The sequence below is a fragment of the Balaenoptera acutorostrata genome, chromosome 15 (assembly GCF_949987535.1).
Source record: "Balaenoptera acutorostrata chromosome 15, mBalAcu1.1, whole genome shotgun sequence".
NCBI classification, from domain to species: Eukaryota; Metazoa; Chordata; class Mammalia; order Artiodactyla; family Balaenopteridae; genus Balaenoptera; species Balaenoptera acutorostrata.
The window spans coordinates 26,173,895-26,194,796 of NC_080078.1; the positions used below are offsets into that span (position 1 = coordinate 26,173,895).

Sequence of the window (20,902 nt, forward strand, 5' to 3'; positions counted from 1 at the left end):
CAATGGGGAATTAGTCTTTAATGGGTGTGAAGTCTCAGTTTTGCAAGATGAAAAGAGTTCTAGAGCTGGATGGTGGTGATACTTGCACAACAATATGAATGTACTTAATGTCACTGAACTTAGTGTCATAAAATGAGTAAGATAGTATACTTATGTATATTTTACCACAATAAAAAATTGGCAAAAAACCCCATAAAAAGTAAAAATCCTAGGTCATTTCAAAGAGGGCCGATGGGACCAAATCCAGGAGCTCTTTACGCTGTGACCAAAGATTGAGTTCTCCACTGGATACAATAGTAACTTGATAGTGCTATGTTTTCTGGATGGAGATACAAGCCACTCATACCCATGGTTGGTGATGTGGGAAAGTAAAAATAAATGTAAATATCTTCCAACTTTAAAAAAAAAAAAAAAAGGTAAAAATCCCCTCATAACTATATTGATAAGTGCATATTTCTCCAGTTATTCTGTCTATATGGATTCTAAATACTTTTAAATAAAATGGGTTATTATACCTACTATTTTACAATATTCCCTATATTTCATTTTTAAACAGTTTTACTGAGATATAATCTAAACACCATACAATTCACCCATTTAAATTCTACAATTGAATGGCTTTTAGCATATTCACAGAATTGTGCATCCATCACTGCAGTACATTCTAGAATATTTTCATTACCCCAAAAAGAAACCCTGCACCCCTTTGCTGTCACCCTCTAATTCTCTCCCAGCTGTTGGCAACCACTAATCTACTTTCTATCTCTATTTGCCTACTCTGGACATTTTGGGTAAGTGGAATCATATAATATGTGGTCCTCTGTGACTAGATTCTTTTACTTAGCATAGTGTTTTCAAGATTCATTAATGCTCAGTGTATATCAGTACCCCATTCCTTTTTATGGCTGAATAATATTCCATTATATGGAGAGGCCACATTTTATTTATCCATTCATCTGTTGATGGACATTTGGGGTTTTTTTTGACACTTCTTGGCTATTAGAAATAATGCTTCTATGAACATTCGCTTATGAGTTTTTGTGTGGAGGTATGTTTTCATTTTTCTTGGGTATATACCCAGGAATCGGATTGTTGGATCATATGATAACTCTCTATTTAACCATTTGAGGACCCCCCTTTTATTTTTACAGTGAACTATAAGACTTGGATATCTTCCTGTGTCAACACACCTCGACATACTTCTTGCATCTTAACCCCGGATAGCATTTCATTGTATGAAAATATAATGGTTTATGTACCCATGCCATGTTGATGGACAACAGGCAATGATGGAGATCCTTTTCTTTTTTTTTTTTAAATAAATTTATTTATTTATTTGTTTGTTTTTATTTTTGGCTGCGTTGGGTCTTCTTTGCTGCATGGAGTTTCTCTAGTTGTGGTGAGCGGGGGCTACTCTTTGTTGCAGTGCACGGGCTTCTCATTGCAGTGGCTTCTCTTGTTGTGGAGCATGGGCTCTAGGCGCATGGGCTTCAGTAGTTGTGGCACGCGGGCTCAGTAGTTGTGGCTCGCGGGCTCTTGAGTGCAGGCTCAGTAGTTGTGGCGCACGGGCTTAGTTGCTCCGCGGCATGTGGGATCTTCCCGGACCAGGGCTCGAACCCGTGTCCCTTGCATTGGCAGGTGGATTCTTAACCACTGTGCCACCAGGGAAGCCCCTGGAGATCCTTTTCTGGGGCCTTTGGGTTGTTTCCATTTTTTGACAACATAAACCATCCTGCAGGGAACACCTTTGTACTCTGTGGAATGTTTCTGCAGACTGCATTCCCAGACATGGTGAGGTGAGGGCTTTACCTGTCTTTAGGGCTTGGTTCTGGTCTAATTCTGACCCTGTGGCCTTATTCCCCAGGGGACCAACCAGGCACCATGGCGCAGAAGGACCAGCTCAGTGATGACGAGAAGTTCCTCTTTGTGGACAAAAACTTCATCAACAACCCAGTGGCCCAGGCTGACTGGGCCGCCAGGAAGCTGGTATGGGTCCCTTCGGAGAAGCAGGGCTTCGAGGCGGCCAGCATCAAGGAGGAGAAGGGGGATGAGGTGGTCGTGGAGCTAGTGGAGAATGGCAAGAAGGTCACGGTCGGCAAAGATGATATCCAGAAGATGAACCCGCCCAAGTTCTCCAAGGTGGAGGACATGGCAGAGCTGACGTGTCTCAATGAAGCCTCCGTGCTGCACAACCTGAGGGAGAGGTACTTCTCAGGACTCATATACGTGAGTATCTTGGGGCAGCCAGTCACTTCTTGCTGGCCTCCTGCACCCCTGAGGGAAGGGAGGGGCTTGGAGATGTCTTCGGGGTGCAGGTTGGGAGGCTGAAGTTTTCACTGAGGGAGGCTGCATGGTGGGATGGAATCGTCCAGACCTGGGTTCCCATTCACCCTGCCCTACCTAGTTCTGTGACATTGAACAGGTTAGTTCACCTCTTGAAGCCTCAGTTTTCCCATCTGCAAAATGAGAACAATCACCCTCCCCACGTAAAGGAGATCCAAAGATTCCATGTGATCCCATAGGCGCTTGGTCAGCGCTCAGCAGATTTCAGTGAAGTAGTTCCCTGCGCTTCCTCCATCTTGGAGATAAAGAAGAGCTCTTAATCTCCTTGGGAAGGCTGGTCCATCCTGGCAGTCAAGTAGGTAGGAGACCTGAGGATCTTGGTGAGGCTTGGTGGCGGCCTTCCCTGTCCCAAATGGGAACGCCTAGACTGACCTGGTCTCCTCTGGGTCGACTGTGCAGATGAGAGTGGACTAGACCTGCACTGTCCAATGTGGTAGCCGCCGGCCACACGTGGCTAACTAAACTGAGATGTAAACTAATTAAGCATCAATACTTACAAGTTCACTTCTTCACTTGTACTGGGCTTCATGTTAAGTGCCCAACAGCCACCGGTGGCTAGTGGCTGCTGTACACCTGTGACAGCACAGGTATAGAATATTCCCATCACTGCAGAAAGCTCTGTGGGGCAGTCTGGACAAGATGATGTGTGACTCAGGGGTACAGGTTCCTTGTGGGGTGGGCCAGCTCCCCAGGATATAGAAGGACATGGTAACCCCATTAAGCCAAACTGGTGGGCAGAGGGTCCCCCAGTCCAGCCTTTGTCTATCTTGCCTCTCAGAAAGGGTATGTTAATCCCTTGGGCAAGTTATCTAATTTCTCTGAAATTTCGTTTCCTTCTCTGTAAAATGAACACAAGAATAGTACCAGCCTCATAGACTGGGTTACTATGAAAAGAAAGCACTTGGCATGCTTCCTGGCATGTTGTAGGCATTCAGCATGCTAGGTGTTGTTTTTATTAGTTTTGTTGCTGTTATGGTCATTTTTATTACTACCAGACAGATGTTCTTGGATTCTTTGCAAACTTATGGAAACAGTCACCTCCATCTTTAGGCCCTCTGGTCCTGCCCTTTGTGTTTTACCATGTGAAAATTACAAAACTCCCTTGTCATCTCTAAAAATGTCCTGCAGATTTTTTTCCTAATTAGGAAAATAAGGCACATTCATTCCAGAAGATTTGGAAAATTCAGAAAAGCACAGTAAACACAGAAATCAGTCCTCCCCCAGAGATAACAGCTGATAAGATGTTGGTGCATTCCCGGTATTTCTTTGTGAGAATAGTGCGTGTTTACATATTGAAAAGCCTGTGCACCTAGGCTGGGGACCTGCTCTTCTTTCTACGTACAAGTCAGTGATGAGCATCCCCATTGCTCATTCATAACCCCAAAATGCCCCTTTATGGGCTTTGTGACCTGTCCTATGGAGGTACCATAATTAATGATCTATTCTTCTTATGGATAGTTCAGAGGGGGTTACAATGGGTTTTTTTTTTTTAAAGAGCCAAGGGGGAATGGGGGAGCAACTCATAATTCTATAAATGCCTCCTCTTTATCTCATTTAATTAGTACAACATCCACTGAATGAAGTATGCTAGTCTGTAAGATGGGACAAGCATACTTCATTCAGTGGATGTTGTGCTAATCAAAGCCGAGGCTCAGAGTACTAAAGGCTCTCTAAGGATAGTCTAACTAAGATGCTCTCTAACTAAGCAGGGAAAGTCCCTTTTGTCGATACCACTCCTTGTTTGGAAGCATTATCAACCTGGGGCTGTTGGTACAGAGTGGATATTTCTAAGGACACCAGTCTGCAGGGAGCAAGAGGGGAGCTGGGCTCCCATGGGTCTCCTATCCAAGATGAGTCATCTTCATCCAAGGAGGTCAAGGATGGGCCTGGATATGAATCTCGCCTGCTATGCTCTGACACAGATGTTTGAGCCCAAAATAGAAATCAGGAAAAATGAGGGGCTTATGAAGGTCCCAAGACCCAGACTATATTCCGAGAGCAGATTAAAAAATGAATCAAATCTTCAAATTCCTGCTATGCTTCTCTGGACAGATTAGATGAAAAGCCTTTCAGTCTTATGACCACGTGTCCACTTCTGTCTCGTTCCTTTCTGGTCAGTTTAATCACTTAAATAGAAACTGTTGTCCGTGACAGAGGAGATAAAGGAGGACAGGGGTAGAGATGGGGGGCACAGCAAGTTATTCACCCGGCGCGTGATAGCGGAAGGCGCAGCCCTTATTACAGGTGGGTGTCAGGTGATGCTCAGGCAGCTGGCCGTGCCCGACTTTGCCCTTGATAAAGAAGAGCACTTTCCCTTCCATTCTGCAAGGCTCATTTCAAACAAGGCACTTTTGCTTAGGTCCTGGCTGATGTCTTGTCCTCTTGGGTCTAGAAGAGGTAGAAGCCAGAGTGTCCCGTCTCCTAATCTTAGAGATGCAGGTTCTTGCCTGAGCTGCCGCAGATCATTGATGGCACATGTGGGGCATGCATGTGGCTCTGCTTCCTGGTCCAGCACTCTCTTGCTATTTTGGATGTTGTTGTTGGCTGGCTTCTCTCTGCCTGGGATTTTTCATGACTGCTTAGCAGTCGGCTCTGTCCCTGGTGTTGGGCTGGGAGATGGGACAAGGGTTTCAGGCAGAGGGAGCTCAGTGAAGATGTGGGCCTTGCTTGTACTGGCTACTGTCCCAAGTCCCAGCTGTCTGGCGAGAGTGAAGCTCACATCCCACCCTGCACACGAGGTGACCGAGGCAGAGAGGTGACCGGACTTGCCAGGGGAGGGACCAGATCAGACTCTGGCTTGCCCGTTAAGTGCTCTTGGCTCCCCTGCTTCCCTCTCTGTGGGATGCCGAGAGTCACAGGGCCCAGTCCTCGCCCTGAGGCTGATCGATAATTGAGGGGAGGAAGATAAGGCACGCTTGAGCTGGATGCAGATATGTAACATAGATTCTACAACGATGAATGGATGAAGGAAAGGTGGTAAATACACCGTACAATGTAATAACCCTGCTTTAAAACAGAAGGAAATCCTGCCATTTGTAACAGCATGGATGAACCTGGAGGACATTATGCTGAGTGAAGTAAGCCAGAGAGAGAGGGGAAAATCCTGCAGGATCCCATTTACATGAGAATCTAAAATAGTCAAACTCAGAGAATCAAAGAGTAGAAGGGTGGTTGCCAGGGTCTGGGGGAGGGGGAAATGGGGAATTTCTTATTTATTTATTTATTTGTGGCCTTTTCTTGTGTCTGTTCACAACTATCTAACCACTCAGACTTAAAACATTTTTTTGAATAGACAACACATGCAAATAGTAAATAAAATAGTATATAAGGGTATTTTAGAGCTTTTCCTTTCATCCCCATTCCTCACCTTCCGGTTCCCCTCCTTAGAGAAACCATGGTCACCAGTTCCTTATGTAGCCGTCCAGCAATCTTTTACACATATAGAGGCAAATACATGTATATTTGTATACATACATATGTGTTCCTTTAAAGGGCAGTGTGCCGTAATTACTGAGCCAGTCTCCCGCTGATGGATATTTAGGTTGTTTCCAGTCTTTTTTGCCCTTTAAAATCAAGGCTGTAGCAGATCACATTCTCGGTGGACCAGGTCTTTCTCTAGGATACATGTTCAGAAAGTCATGACATTGCACTACAACCTGGTAAAGAAAGTACGGTTATCCATTGTTTTATAGATGGGGAAGAAGAGGCTCAGGTGTTTGGCCTCTTGCTCAAGTCACACAGGCAACGAGGGCAAGGCTGAGGTTCAACCAGGCCTCTGTGACTTGAAGCCTGCATCTCTTCCACCTTCCCCCACTGTTCCTCATTTCTGCCGGAGGCCTTGGGAGCTCAGGGCTCCACAGCTGACCATATAAAGTGTTAGGGAAAAAGTGGAGTCACTTCCTAATACGGTCACAAGAGGGAAACCCTTGGCCTGCAGCTGGGACCTGCTGTGGCACCAGGCCCTGAGATGCCGGCTGGGACATGGGAGGCGGGGATGTTGAAACCTCTGAACTTGACCAGCTGGAAAGGGGCTCGTGGGGATGGGGAAGCAGAAGCACAGTCAAGTGCAGGTGGGCTGGGTCAGGTGAGACCAACCAAGTTGGAGCAATGGAGACTGAAACTCCAGATTCTGAAGCCCAGCTTCTGTGTGGGGTGTGCTACTGCCTTCCTAGTCCTTCCTGTTGGGCCACTGTGCCCCGGAAAGATGTGCTGAACTGGGCAGAGATTCAGATCTGTCTGGAAGCATGGATTAAGTGCTTGCTGTGTACATAGCACCAGGAGGTGTCCTAGGCAAACAGGAGGAAGGTGACATTTCTCCTTCAGAAGCTGATGATGGAGTTGGGAGAGCCATGCCTTCCTTCCTTCCTCCCTCCCTCACTCCCTCCCTTCTTTCTTTTATTCATTGTATTCAGTAAATATTTACTGAGTGTCTGCTATGTGCCTGGCCCTGTGCTGGGTGCTAGATATACGCTGGTGTGCAGCTTGCAGTCTAGGAGGGACATTTAGACTGAGCCCTGAAAGAGCAGATGGAAATGGCTCTGGGAAGATCAGGGAGAAGTGTTGCAGGGAGAGAGGACATTCCATGTGAAGTTTCCAAGGTGGCAAGGTTTTCATCATCATGAAACAAAGGGAGCACTGGATGGTCACTAACATTTATTGAGCCCCTATTACATACCAGGTACTGTGCTAAATGCTTCACGAGGGCTATCTCACAGCAAACCAATGAAGGAGCTGCCATTATACCTGCCCATTTTGCAGATGAGGATAACTGAGGCTCAGAGAGGCTAAGAGACTTGCCCAGGGACACACAGCCAAGAAGTAGCAGAATGAGAGCTCCAAAAAATCCTTGGTAGTCAATCCTATACTCTTAACCACTGCCCTTTACTGCCTCCAGGTCCCTGGAGGGGTGGTTAGGGTTGTAAATGACACATTCTGGAAAGAACATGGCAGTGGCAGTGGGCACAGCCTGAGAGGAGCTGGAGGTGGAGTTGAGGCCTGAAGAGGAGGTAGGGCTTGGTTGGCCTTCATTCAAACCATCGATCGTTTGTTGGGCACTTACTCCATGGAGGCCCCAAGCTGGGGACCAGGACACAGATGAACAAGATACACAGGCCCTGCCCTGGAACAGCTTTGCCACCTGTTCAACGAATGTCTATTGAGCACCTACTATGCGCGGCCCAGTGCAAGGCCCCGGGTCACAGAGACGAAGGCAGCACTGCCCCTGCTCCTGGGAAGCTTTGTAATTAACTGACCCCTCAGGCATTCATTTAGCAGGCATTTAGTGAGCACCCACTGTATACCTGAGCTGGTTAGCACCTTATCTGTTAAATCTCAGTGCAGGGAGTACCTCCCCACTGAAGTTTCTCTGAGCACCCCCCATGTGGGTTAGGGCCCTCTCTTCCTTGCTCCCATAATACGCTGGGCTCCATCCTTGTTCTTATGATGTTATTTTTGAACGTCCTTGTCTCCCTTTTGATCTGGGGGCTTTTTGAGGGCAGGAATGATCATTGATTTATTTGTCTCCAGCATCTAACACAGACCTGGTATACAGTAGGTGCTCAGTAAGTGGCTGATGGATGTTTAGATAAGCCTTATGTTGACCTCATTCTTGCCCTTTTTGGGGAGTGGTGAGATCCTTGGGGATTGCTCCCTCCCTCCCCCACCAGTCCTGTACCTTTTCAGGGACATCATTCTCCCTCCGCCCAGGCCCAACTCTCATCACCATTGTCCCTTAGCAAATGGTGCCCTGGAGGGAGGCTCTCATTCTTCAACCAGTTGCCAGCATGACTGAAAGCCCTTTGTGGGCAGGACCTTGTGTGTTTTGTCTTCCAGTATAACCCCAGAGCCTTGCACAGTGTCTAGGGCACACACAGAATGAATGAATGAATGAATGAATGAGTAAATGAATGAACAAATGATCTATTGTTTCTGTAAGACAGGGATAGGTCCACAGCCTTATGGACAGTGTCCACTCCTCGGAGTGGGCCAAGTTGGAGCTCAGTGCTGCCAGGGTCTTGCTGGGTGACTTTGGTCAAGTGAAAGTGACTTTGGTCACTGCTCTGAGTGAAACCCAGTGATGGAATATCTGCTCCTCCTCCTTTAGTCACTTCTCGGGGGAGTTGGAGGGAAGACATGCTTCCTGGCCATCAGAGCCTTGGGCAGCACTGATGTTATTGTTTAGAAAAGCAGTTCCTGTGGGACAGGTTGGTGCCTCCCTCCTGGGCTGTGACCTCAGCCCATGGGAGAGGCCAGCGTACAGTAAGGAACAGTAAGAACCAGGACAGCGCCTCCCCCAGGCACAGCACGGCAGGGTGTGCGAGCATCTTCATGCCCCTTCCCCTGTTCTGATCATTTTCACATGCTGCTCTGCGCTTGGTAGGGCAGGACAATTTTTTTTTTTTTTTTTTACATCTTAATTGGAGTATAATTGCTTTACAGTGGTGTGTTAGTTTCTGCTTTATAACAAAGTGAATCAGCTATACATATACATATAGGACAATTTTTTAAGATTAATTAATTTATGTTTTTGGCTGCGCCATGTGGCTTGCGGGATCTTAGTTCCCCGACCAGGGATTGAACCCTGGCCCCGAGCAGTGGAAGCCCCGAGTCCTAACCACTGGACTACCAGGGAATTCCTGACTTTTTTTTTTAATGGTGATAAAATCCATATAATATGGATTCACCATATTAATCAGTTTAAAGGAAACAATTCAGTGGCAGTAATACACTCACTCACAATGTAGTGCTACTATCACCACTGTCTGGTTCCAGAACATTTTTATAATCCCCCAAAGAAACCCATTCCAGCTAGCAGTCACTCCAATTCCCCCATCTCTGCAGTCCCTGGAAACCAGAGATCTGTTTTCTGTCTCTGTGGATTTGCCTGTTCTGGACATTTCATATAAATGGAACCATGTGATATGTGACCTTCTGTGTCTGACTTCTTTCATTCAGTGTAATGTTTCCAAGGTCATCTGTGGTGTAACGTGTCAGGACCATTCCTATTTAAGGGCAGCTGTGTTCATCCCCATTTTACAGACAAGGGAGTGTGTGCTTTGTTCATGGTCAAGAGTATGAGCTCTGGGGTTAGCTGTCACGATTTTAGTTCCAAATTCCCCAGCAGCTGTGTGACCTGGTGACAACCTCACTGGGCCTCAGTTTCCTCAAACGGGCAGCAGGGAAATCATAGTATCCCTGTCACAGGGTGGATGTGAGGATTAAAGAAGAAGATGGATGTGAAGTGCTTAGCTCAGTGGATGGCGCACAGTAGATGCTCCAGAAGTGGTAGATGTTATTTAAGCCCGCGAGGCTCAGGGAGGTGAAGCAACAGTGGTGAGAGTGGAGCTGGGATCTGAACCCAGAACTTATAAACTATAACAGAGGTGCCCTACAAATCCAGTCTTGCCCCTTGCTCCTCTTCCCCTATATCCAGAGTCAGTGATGCCAAGAGGTTCCCACTAGGACTCTGAGCCTCAGTTTCCCCATCTCTAAAATGAGACTCTGAGCACATCTGTCTAAGGCTGCCACTGTGAGGATGAAGTGAGAAAATGCACATGGTGGTGCTCAGACAATGCAGGCCGTGGTGGGTGTTCTCATGGCCGGACACCACGGGCTGCTTGTCCAAGCTCTCGTCCCTGCTGGGTTCTGGAAATAAGATAGATTCTCTGTTTGGCAGACGTACTCGGGCCTCTTCTGCGTGGTGGTGAACCCCTACAAGCAGCTGCCCATCTACTCGGAGAAGATCATCGACATGTACAAGGGCAAGAAGCGGCACGAGATGCCCCCCCACATCTACGCAATCGCCGACACGGCCTACCGGAGCATGCTGCAAGGTGAGCCGCCCATGGGTGCATGGAGCTCCTCCTCCTGCAGGGAGCCCACCAGGGCTGCTTACAGTCACTCCCTGGGCCCCTCTTGTCCTGCCTGACTGCAGTTCTCACCAAGAATGCAGAGTTTGGCAGGCAGCGCTGGGCCTCAGGAGGGCTGTGACTGAAAAAGGGAAAAAGCAAGCTGAACATCTGTGTTTGTGGCCCGGGAGGGCAAGGGAGGGCAGATAGCTTGGGCAAATATGGGCATGGGCCCGCTCTGGCTTCCGCTCCAGAGCTCGCTGTCCTCCCCGGGCTGCCCGAGGCCCTGGGCAGGCCAGCTATCTGGAAAATGGTAGGATACTCTCACCTGGGAAGGGAAGTGGGTGGGGAACAGCCCTGGGGCTGAGCCAACCAGATGTGGATTTGCAACCAGCTGTCACTCACACCCTGCGGGATCCTGTACAAATGTCTTTTCATCTCCAGCCTCAGCTTCCTCATCTGTGAAAAGAGAGTGATAGGATCCATCTGTCAGCTTGTGGTGAAGATTGTAAAGCAGGCTTTTCCACACTGAAGACCTTTGCATATTGCCTCCATGTTTATGTATTATTATTATTGCTATCATTAATAACTTTTACTGAGGTAGAACATACATACAGTAGAATGCAAAAAGTGCACAAATTCAGTGTCCAGCCTAAAATTAATGTTTACATGTCTACAGTTGTATAATCACCACCCAGACCAAGATGGGAAATAGTTCCAGAAAGTTCCCTCATGCCTCTTCCCATAAATGGAATACCTCCTCGTATAAATGGATCTGGTCTTGAGATACAGGAGTTCTGCTCTCCTTACACTTGGGAAAGGGCAACAGAAAAGAGCTTTGGCAGTTTTAAAGCTGTGCACAATTGTTATGTGATTTTTAGGTGTGAACAGTCTAGAGGTTGTAAGCTGGCAACTGGTAGCCTGGATCCAGCCCTCAGATAAGTTTGGTTTGGTCCACATGGAGTTTTAAGGATACCTAAATTAGTTGCCAACTTTTAAATATTTGGAGATCGTACGTAAGAAGCCAGATTTCTAGGTTGTTTTGAAAGTATTGGAACGTCTGGCAACATGTGATCCCACCTGTCAGCGGCCCCTTTAGAGGGGGTATGAGTTCTCCAGTTCCCCAGTTCTCACCTGGCCTGATGCACTTGTTTGTGTTAACTGCCTGGCCCCTGTGTTTGACTTTGCAACTCCTGGAATATCTTCCTCCAGGAATGTTCTGAGTTGGGAATTGAAAGGAGCCCAGTTCTGGAAGCTCCTGAGGGCAGAGATCCAGGTGTGCCTAGGAGATATAACCCCCCAAGGTAGAGGGGCTCAGGTGTAAGTTCCCCAAGGGTTACTGACAGGGTTAGCCAAACCCCACAGGTGTGACTCAAGCTGGACCACTCCAGGCGAGAGACTACCATTACCTCCAAAGGCCAGAATATGGAGCCTTGCAAAGAGGGTTGTGGAGATACAATCTCAGGTTGTAAAGTGATGACTCTTGGAGTTAGGTATGTGTTTTTGTGAAAAAAAATCCTTTGTGGTCTCCCTTAATGGAAAAGTATAAAATGGTGATTCACACACCTCTTTGGGAAGCTGAACATCACAAAGTTACAGTGCTTGTATCATTTGGGGTGCTTTTGCTTGCGAGAAACATAGCAACCAATTAAAGTGGCTTAAACAACAGGAATTTATTGCCTCACATAGCAAATAGTCTGAAGGTTGATGATTTCAGGCTTAGCTAATTCAGCAGCTCAAAACCAGACTTTTTGGGGATTTTCTTAGCTACTTCCTCATGGTCACAAGATGGCAACCATAGCTCCAGACATCACATCCTCATGTGATAATATCCAAAAGCATGAAGGACGTGGAGGGTTAGGTTTTTTTCCTATATCTGTTTTTTATCAGAGAGGAAAACCTTTTCCAGAAGCTTCTCAGCAGGCATCCCTTATGCCTGATTGGCTAAAACTTGGTCACATGCCAACCTCTAAACCAATCATTGGCAAAGAGGACTGGAACATTTGTGATTGGTTTGGACTATTCCTGATTCTTTCCTGGAGCTGAGGGAGCTCCCACTAAGCACATTTTATCTGAATACCAGAATGAAAGAAAATTTCGTTAGCAAAGAGGAAGGGGGGAGTGACAGTGAAGCACTGCTATAGTGCTCTTAAAATATATATGTGTAACTTTTAAAAAAACTTGAATCTTATATATTGATTCTAGAAAAAGTAAAACATATATTTAAGCAAAAGAGAGTATACCAGCACCCATAATTCTATCACCCAGAGATCACCACCATTACCATTTTGCTATGAAACCTTTCATACACTAACTGAACTGGATGGCATGAAATGAAGGATGTTTTGACTATCTGAAAATAATTGGTTCCAGAAAAAAATCACTTAAAACAGGCACTGTAGATTAAGGGGGAAGGGGGCTTGACGGGCTTGAAAAATGACACTGCAAATTATGAACACAGGCTTATTTATTTTACAAGTAATAGGAATTTGGTGGTAATTTCAACTAGATGCTAATTCTTAGATTGAGTATAAAATTAATTCATTTTTTTACCTTAACTTTTTTTTGGACAGAACCATGTGAGAGCATAAGACACCATTCTTCATGTCATGCTTGATTTCTGCAGTGTAGGGTAAGAGGATAATTTTTGCAGACTCATTGGAGAGATCACCACTTTTTGCCAAGGGCTTTTACTTATCTGACGTTTAGCACAGTGCCTCAAAGCCCCTGTTATGTTACCTTTCCTAATGACTCTCTGATATTTGGTTGTGAATTGATCTGACTTTCTGTGGCCTTTCAGAGGGCATGGACATGTGACATTGCACCTTCAGGGAAATCAACAGTTTTGCAGAGCTGCCACTTTGTTGTGTTTGTATCAAGACAATGGATGTTGACACCCAATAGTTGGCAAGATGAAGCCTTTGAGTCTGAGGGCAACAGTGATGCAGACCAGAGAAAGATGTTTCAGTGGGGTCTGATTTCCTAAATAGTCGTCTCACTGAAGAATATTTTTGTGTTGTGATAACTTTCATCTCCCTAGACAACTTTCCATCCATGGGGCAATGTTATACTCTATACCGGGACCCCTGGGGCTGATAACATTTCATTCCTTTTAGGCTCTATATTTTAACACAGAATTATATAGTGAAATATAAAATTACTTAGAAATATCAGGGTCTTCCCTGGTGGCGCAGTGGTTAAGAATCCGCCTGCCAATGCAGGGGACACAGGTTCATTCCCTGGTCCGGGAAGATCCCACATGCCACGGAGCAACTAAGCCCGTGCACCACAACTACTGAGCCTGCGCTCTAGAGCCCATACCCCCGCTCGCCGCAACTAGAGAAAGCCCGCGCACAGCAACGAGGACCCAATGCAGCCAAAAATAAATAAATAAATTAATTAATTAAAATAAATAAAATTACTTTGAAATTTCAAACCTCAAGAAAATGACAGCCATGAGTGCACAGAACCATAAAAGATAAGCTCTTTTTAGATTAAATGTTAATCAACAGCTGCTACGTATAGTATTCCTTTTGGCTTTACCTGGTGCCTCCTGGCAAATTAGTGATGATAGACTCCAATGGAAAAAAATCCCTCCCCCTCAGGAAAAAATCAAGGAGAAAAATATAGGCTTGGGAAAAATAATTTTTTTCTCTAGAAAGTGGGAATTTGGTTTTTGTGAAGGAACATGTGGGCCCGGTTTGTGGCTCTATTGGTGAATGTTGCTATCCCAGGCTGTATAGTCATTCGGCTTGAATCATGCTGAACTTTCCATCTTGGAGGCGTCAAGCTAGCAGCTGTGGCTTCCTCCTCAAGTCCTCTGTGGAACAGGATGGAGTGTGAAGAGGTGGGGTTGGGAAGGGGTGGAGAACACGTTCACTGAATACAGAATGAAATGTTTAAAATATGTGACGTAGACGCTTAAGTTCCCGAGGACCCCTAAACTCCATAAAACCCACAAACTCCATCCTTGTCTGCCTGCTCATCACTGAATCTCTGGCGTGTTTGCTGGTGACTGGCGTGGAGTAGCTGCTCCGTTAATATTTGTGATGAATGAAGGAAGAACTCTCAGAGTTGTTTAAAGAAAAGAACCAACCAGGGTCAGGATGGGGGGCGGGGGTGGGTTGTCCGAGAGGGGAGGGGAGTTACAAGCCTTGATGGCTTACTAAGAGGGGAAAGGGGAGCTGGGGTGGTGTTCTGGCTGAGAATAGTAACAGGGGAGTTGGGAATATGGGAGGGGATTTCTAAGACATAATTCACTGACTACCCCCTCCCCAAAGGAAGCCAAGCCCCTGGGAAGAAGAGGATGGGAGAAGTAGGCATTTAAAGGTGCAGCTTGTATATGTGTATGTGTACATGATGTGGTGTTTACTTTTTACATTTCTCAATTTTTTTCTTTTTTTTGGAGAGATGATAGATTCAAATTCAAAAGCTGAAAATTCTAACTTTCAACCCTTGTGCACTGGACGCCTAATTTGCATCCCCAGAGATAACCATGGTTTCTAGTTTATTAGATATTCTCCTAGAGATATTTTCTGCACATGTGTGCAGATACATATCTATATCCCTCTCCCTGAGATTTCCCTACAAATAGTAACATTCCATATGCACCGTTTTATAGGCTGCTAGAGTATTACATGCCTAAAGGGATTCCTTGTTCCTTTTTTCCATTTTTAGTTTTTGTTTTTAGTGAAGGTATATGTGAAGATGATTCAGAGTCAATTCCTCAAGGCTTATTAAGAAAAATAGCCCTCCTTTGTTGCTTCTCTAATTTCCCCTTCTCCAGGGGTAACCGTTATCAACCCTTTAACTGATTTTTGGATAATTACCTCTGTAATCACTAAAAAACTTGAGTATATTGCTCATATCTTAATTTTTCCCCTGTTTTAGTCAACAGCCTATTGACTTTTCATCATGGAACGTGAGGATTTAGCTCAGTCACCCCTTTGCTTTGCGCCTCCTGTCTCCTCCCAGCACACATGCATGCGCGCCCCATCTCACAGAATCCCAACATAGTTTTGTATTAACTTTGATGAAAACTATATTCAGAGTTTACATTATTATGACTGTGTAGATGTTATTCACAGCTGAGCTCTGCACTGTCTTGTGATTGCTTTTCCGGTACAATTATTCTTTTCCCTGGAGTTAGTAATTGCCTTTTTTTCCCCAACTTGATTATCTATGTACTTAATCACTAATTCTACCCCAAATTTTCCTTCAAAATATGTTAATCTCCTTTTAATATGTCTAGCTATGTGTTCAAGATCCTATTGATAGCTTCCCCATGAAGGTGATTGCTACTGGAGTCTTCTGACCTGCCCTGGCTACCCTCTATGACTGGTAGCTGACATTTGGGATCTTCTTTATCATTCTTGGAATACCCTTCAATGCTCTCATGGTGGATTCCTTGTTTCCTAGTTTCCAGGTCTTCCTCCTTGATTTACTCCCTGTTTAAATGGAACACTTTCTCTAGTAGCTTCTCAAGAAAGGATGTATGTGAGGCAAATTGAGATCTTGCATATCTGAAAGTCTTGATGCTTCTCTAATATTTAAGGGACAGTTTAGCTGGGTTTAAATTTTTAAGCAAGAAATAGTTTTCTTTCAGAATTTTTAAGGCATTGCTTCATTAGCTTTGAGATTCAGTTTCATTTTTGAGGAGATAAAAGCCAATCTGATTCTTGATCCTTTGTGTATGACCAGTTTTTTCTCCTCCTCTGAAAGCTTCTTTTTTTTTTTCCTGACTCTTCTTTATCCCCCTGTTTATGATGGTGGAATCTGGCATGTGTCTGTTTTCACCCATTGTGCTGGAGACTGAGTGGACCCTCATAATCTATAAACTCACGTCCTTAAATTCTGGGAAATTTTTGTGAATTATGTCCTTAATGATTTCTTTCTCTTTGTATTCTCTCTCCTGTTTTTTTCTAGATGTTTTCTTATTTCCATAATGGAATTCCTAGATTGTTTTTATGATTTTCATCTCTTTCTCGTCTCATTTATTTTCTGGGCAGTTACCTCAACTTTATCTTATGAACCTTCCATTGAGTTTTCAATTACTGCTTTCATTAAAAAAATAAAATTCCAAGAGCTTTGTTTTGTTTCCTGAATGTTTCTTTCTTATAGCATTCTTTTTCCATGTATGTCCCTTTTCTTGGAGGGTACTTTTCCACAGGTAGGTCTCTGTTTCCTCCAAGAGGCATATTTTCTTTTTTATTTGTTTTAATTTATGTTTGTCTTATTAGTGGCTTTCTTCAGATGCCCGGTGAATTATTGGCTGTCCATTCATCTGGGATGCTTTAATGCATGGGCACCAAAAAGTTGATGGCAGCTCCGTGCTTGCAGGAGGAGCTTGCTGATGATGAGCTTGGCTATGGGCTGGTGAAGCTGGGCTGCCCCATCAGGGCACTTCTGCTATATCTTTCAGTCTTTTCTCTTGGGCTGATGAGATTCTTCAGAGAAGACTTGTGCAGTCTTCTGCCTGGAGGGGAAATATCTGTCTACCATCATTTTGAGGGTCTAGTTGAGAAGAGGCTGAGGGTTTCAAACTGTGGGATCAAACTTGCGTGTTATCCTCCTGCTGTCAGTATGGTCCCTGGTGTTCCCCAAGACAGAGACCCTCTATTTCTTCCTCTCCAGAGAATAAATCTGCCCCCCTTCTGTGGGTTGTGGGAAGGGCAGTCACTTGGCTGCAGGGGTGTAGAAGGTATCTGGAGTATCTAGCAGCTTCTCAAACAGACATTCAATCAGTCCTTGTGGGGTTTTTTTTCCTCTACCCCTTTCCCGAGGCCCCGGGGCTGCCAGTTACTGAGGTTTGGGGCTGGAGGCAGGGGGCTCTGCTTCTCCACTTTCCCCACCGCCAGCTTAGACTTCTCTCCTGAGACTGTCATCACTCATCCTGTTTGCTGGCTTCCCAGGTTGTGCTGCTGTTCTCTCCTCTCCTGTTCATTTGAACGGCTTCATGTGTTTTTGAAAAACCCCTTTACTGTCACTTTAGTATGGTTTGGTGAGGAAGAAGTGCTAAATACCTGTGTTCAACCCACTATCTTTTTTTTTTAAGCATCTTTATTGGAGTATAATTGCTTTACAAAGGTGTGTTAGTTTCTGCTGTATCACAGAGTGAATCAGCTATACGTATACATATATCCCCATATCCCCTCCCTCTTGCGTCTCCCTCCCACCCTCCCTATCCTACCCCTCTAGGTGGTCACAAAGCACCGAGCTGATCTCCCTGTGCTATGTGGCTGCTTCCCACTAGCTATCTATTTTACATTTGGTAGTGTATGTATGTCCATGCCACTCTCTCACTTCATCCCAGCTTACCCTTCCCCCTCCCCGTGTCCTCAAGTCCATTCTCTACGTCTGCATCTTTATTCCTGTCCTGCCCCTAGGTTCTTCAGAACCATTTTTTTTAGATTCCATATATATGTGTTAGCATACGGTATTTGTTTTTCTCTTTCTGACTTACTTCACTTGGTATGACAGACTCTAGGTCCATCCACCTCACTACAAATAACTCAATTTCGTTTCTTTTTATGGCTGAGTAATAGTCCATTGTATATATGTGCCACATCTTCTTTATCCATTCATCTATCAATGGACACTTAGGTTGCTTCCATGTCCTGGCTATTGTAAATAGTGCTGCAATGAACATTGTGATACATGACTCTTTCTGAATGATAGTTTTCTCAGGGTATATGCTCAGTACTGGGATTGCTGGGTCATAGGGTAGTTCTATTTTTAGTTTTTTAAGGAACCTCCATGCTGTTCTCCATAGTGGCTGTATCAATTTACATTCCCATCAACAGTGCAAGAGGGTTCCCTTTTCTCCACACCCTCTCCAGCATTTATTGTTTGTAGATTTTGTGATGATAGTCATTCTGGCCGGTGTGAGGTGATACCTCATTGTAGTTTTGATTTGCATTTCTCTAATGATTAGTGATGTTGAGCATCCTTTCATGTGTTTGTTAGCAATCTGTGTATCTTCTTTGGAGAAATGTCTATTTAGGTCTTCTGCCCATCTTTGGATTGGATTGTTTGTTTTTTTGATACTGAGCTGCATGAGCTGCTGGTATATTTTGGAGATTAATCCTTTGTCAGTTGCTTCGTTTGCAAATATTTTCTCCCATTCTGAGGGTTGTCTTTTTGTCTTGTTTATGGTTTCCTTTGCTGTGCAAGAGCTTTTAAGTTTCATTAGGTCCCATTTGTTTATTTCTGTTTTTATTCCCTTTCTCTAGGAGGTGAGTCAAAAAGGATCTTGCTGTGATTTATGTCATAGTGTGTTCTGCCTATGTTTTCCTCTGAGAGTTTTATAGTGTCTGGCCTTACATTTAGGTCTTTAATCCATTTTTGGTTTATTTTTGTGTATGGTGTTAGGGAGTGTCCTAATTTCATTCTTTTACATATAGCTGTCCAGTTTTCCCAGCACCTCTTATTGAAGAGGCTGTCTTTTCTCCGTTGTATATTCTTGCCTCCTTTATCAACGATAAGGTGACCATATGTGCGTGGGTTTATCTCTGGGCTTTCTATCCTGTTCCATTGATCTATATTTCTGTTTTTGTGCCAGTACCATACTGTCTTGATTACTGTAGCTTTGTAGTATATTCTGAGGTCAGGGAGCCTGATTCCTCCAGCTCCATTTTTCTTTCTCAAGATTTCTTTGGCTATTCAGGGTCTTTTGTGTTTCTGTACAAATTGTGCAATTTTTTGTTCTAGTTCTGTGAAAAATGCCAGTGGTATTTTGATAGGGATTCATTGAATCTGTAGATTGCTTTGGGTAGTATAGTCATTTTCACAATTCAACCCACTATCTTTCGATGGAAATTCTCTCACACCTTCTTTTCCAAAGAAGCAATAATGGTGATAGTGGATTTTTATTGTGTGCTTCCTATATGCACAGGGCTTTCCAGGAATATCTCCATTCATCCTTCCCACAAACCCACAAGGCAGACAGGATCAGATTAGAACCTTTAAATTAAGCCCTGAAACTATTATGGTGCCCACACATGTAATCCAGAATAAAAACAACACTAAACTATAAAGTAACGAAAGCCAACAAAGTCTTAAATTTTCCCATGACATTTACTATGATAGTTTTTAAGACGTAACAAATATTGACTCCTTTGAAATGTTCTTTATTTTTACCTCCCTCCCTTCCTTTGGTTGTGGACCTATGTTTACATGACTGGTCAGATTATCCAACCCTGGAGGCAGGTGCTATTTTTAGCCCCATTTTATTGCTGGGGAAACTGAGGCTCAGGGAGGTGAAGAACTTGACACATGAGTATCAGAGTGGATTTGAACTTGGTTTATCAGACTCCAAAGCCCAGGGCTTGCTGGACAAGTGGGTGATGCTGAGCTGCTGCACAGGCCCCTCCTGCCCCATGGAAGGCTGTTTGCTCCTGCAGGGCTGTCTCCTTACATCTCAGGGGGTTAGTGTTGAGGGCCCAGCACTTGGGAAGCTGACGTTAGTGACTTCAGCAAATTAGCATGATGAGTGTGGGGAAAGCATCACCAAAGCTTTCCCGACAAAATCCACTTTGGATCTCCCACAGCCCCTCTGTGGGTCCCTGGGGTGAGGGACGGTGTGAAAGGCAGATGAGATTTCGTTCTGAGGATGAGAGGAACCGTCCGGGTCTGTCACTGGAAGTGTTGTGTCCTCACCTAATTAGCACCACATGGCCACTCTCAGGGGATTTAAAAAAAAAAAAAAAAAAAAACAGCTACAGACCTTTATCAGCCCAGGCTCTTGGCTGAACCCTCTTCAGGCTGCGGAGAAGTCTGTGGGAGTGGAGTGATCCAAACTCCGCTGTCTGCTTTGCAAGTTCCCACACTCAGTCTGAACCCTCTGTCCATGGCCGGCAGGCGCTGGGGGGCTGGATCATGCTCCCCCAACTCCCAAGAGGCTCCCCTGTAAGCTCAGCAGAGACAGGAAGGGCAGCGATGTGCATTGGGCTCACTGCCCCATAGATCCTGCCTCCCTTGGCCCTTGCCGGTCCCCTGCAGGACAGCCTCCCCATTTGACGGACTGAAGAAACTGAGGCTCAGAGCACCGAGTGGCTTGGCCCCCGAGCTGAGTGTCAAACCTGGCAACATCACCTTTGGCCACCCTGGAAACATTCTCTGAGGCAGTATGGTAGATAGTGTAGTGCTGTTACCCCCATTTAACAGATGAGGAAACTGAGACCCCAAAAGGCTAAGGGACTGGGTTAGGCCTTATAATTAGAAAGGGTTGAACTTGGCCTGATACCCTGTCCTCCTGGGACAGAATCACTGCCATCTGTAACCACTTCACTGGCTCACTGTTGTAGAGGACAGAGAGGATGGAGTGGTAATGATAAAAAAGCTAATAGTAATAGCACTTTATGCTTTTGAATGGGCCTTGGGTATTTTTAAGCTCTTTGTGTGTCCAGTCTCATTTCATTTTCACATCCTTGGAATGTGTGGGTTTTTATCCCTTCCTGGTGAGGAAACTGATGCTCTGAGTTGCCTAAGAGGTGGAGCCGGGAAGTAATTCCAAGTCATTTTGCTCTTGAGACTGTGTTCCTGCGACACGTCCCCAGGGAGGGGACCAGTTGCATGCTTCTCTGCCTCTTGGAGACTTTGCTGCAGCTCTCTGCTCAGCATCTGGCCTGGCGGTGTGAGAGATGCTGGTAGCTCCATCTGTCTGGCCCCGTCTGGTTGGCCCTCTGAGTTATCATGAGACGATCACGTTCTTT

The 20,902-nt window shown here is 45.1% G+C and overlaps 1 protein-coding gene and 1 non-coding gene across 5 annotated transcripts in view; both read left to right on the plus strand.

Moving 5' to 3' along the window:
* The first annotated feature begins 210 nt into the window (after positions 1-210).
* Positions 211-337, plus strand: LOC114238632 (small nucleolar RNA SNORA25). The gene has a single exon (XR_003623952.2). It is a non-coding gene; the product is annotated as a small nucleolar RNA SNORA25 (small nucleolar RNA).
* A 1,544-nt stretch (positions 338-1,881) lies between these two features.
* The window catches only part of MYH11 (myosin heavy chain 11), a 106,366-nt gene continuing 87,345 nt past the window's right edge, over positions 1,882-20,902 (plus strand). For all 4 annotated transcript variants that reach the window (XM_028168049.2, XM_057530214.1, XM_028168050.2 and 1 more), the window contains exons 1-2: positions 1,882-2,226; positions 10,019-10,175. In XM_028168049.2, the coding sequence (XP_028023850.2) occupies positions 1,882-2,226; positions 10,019-10,175 (502 nt within the window). The remainder of the gene's footprint in view (positions 2,227-10,018; positions 10,176-20,902) is intronic.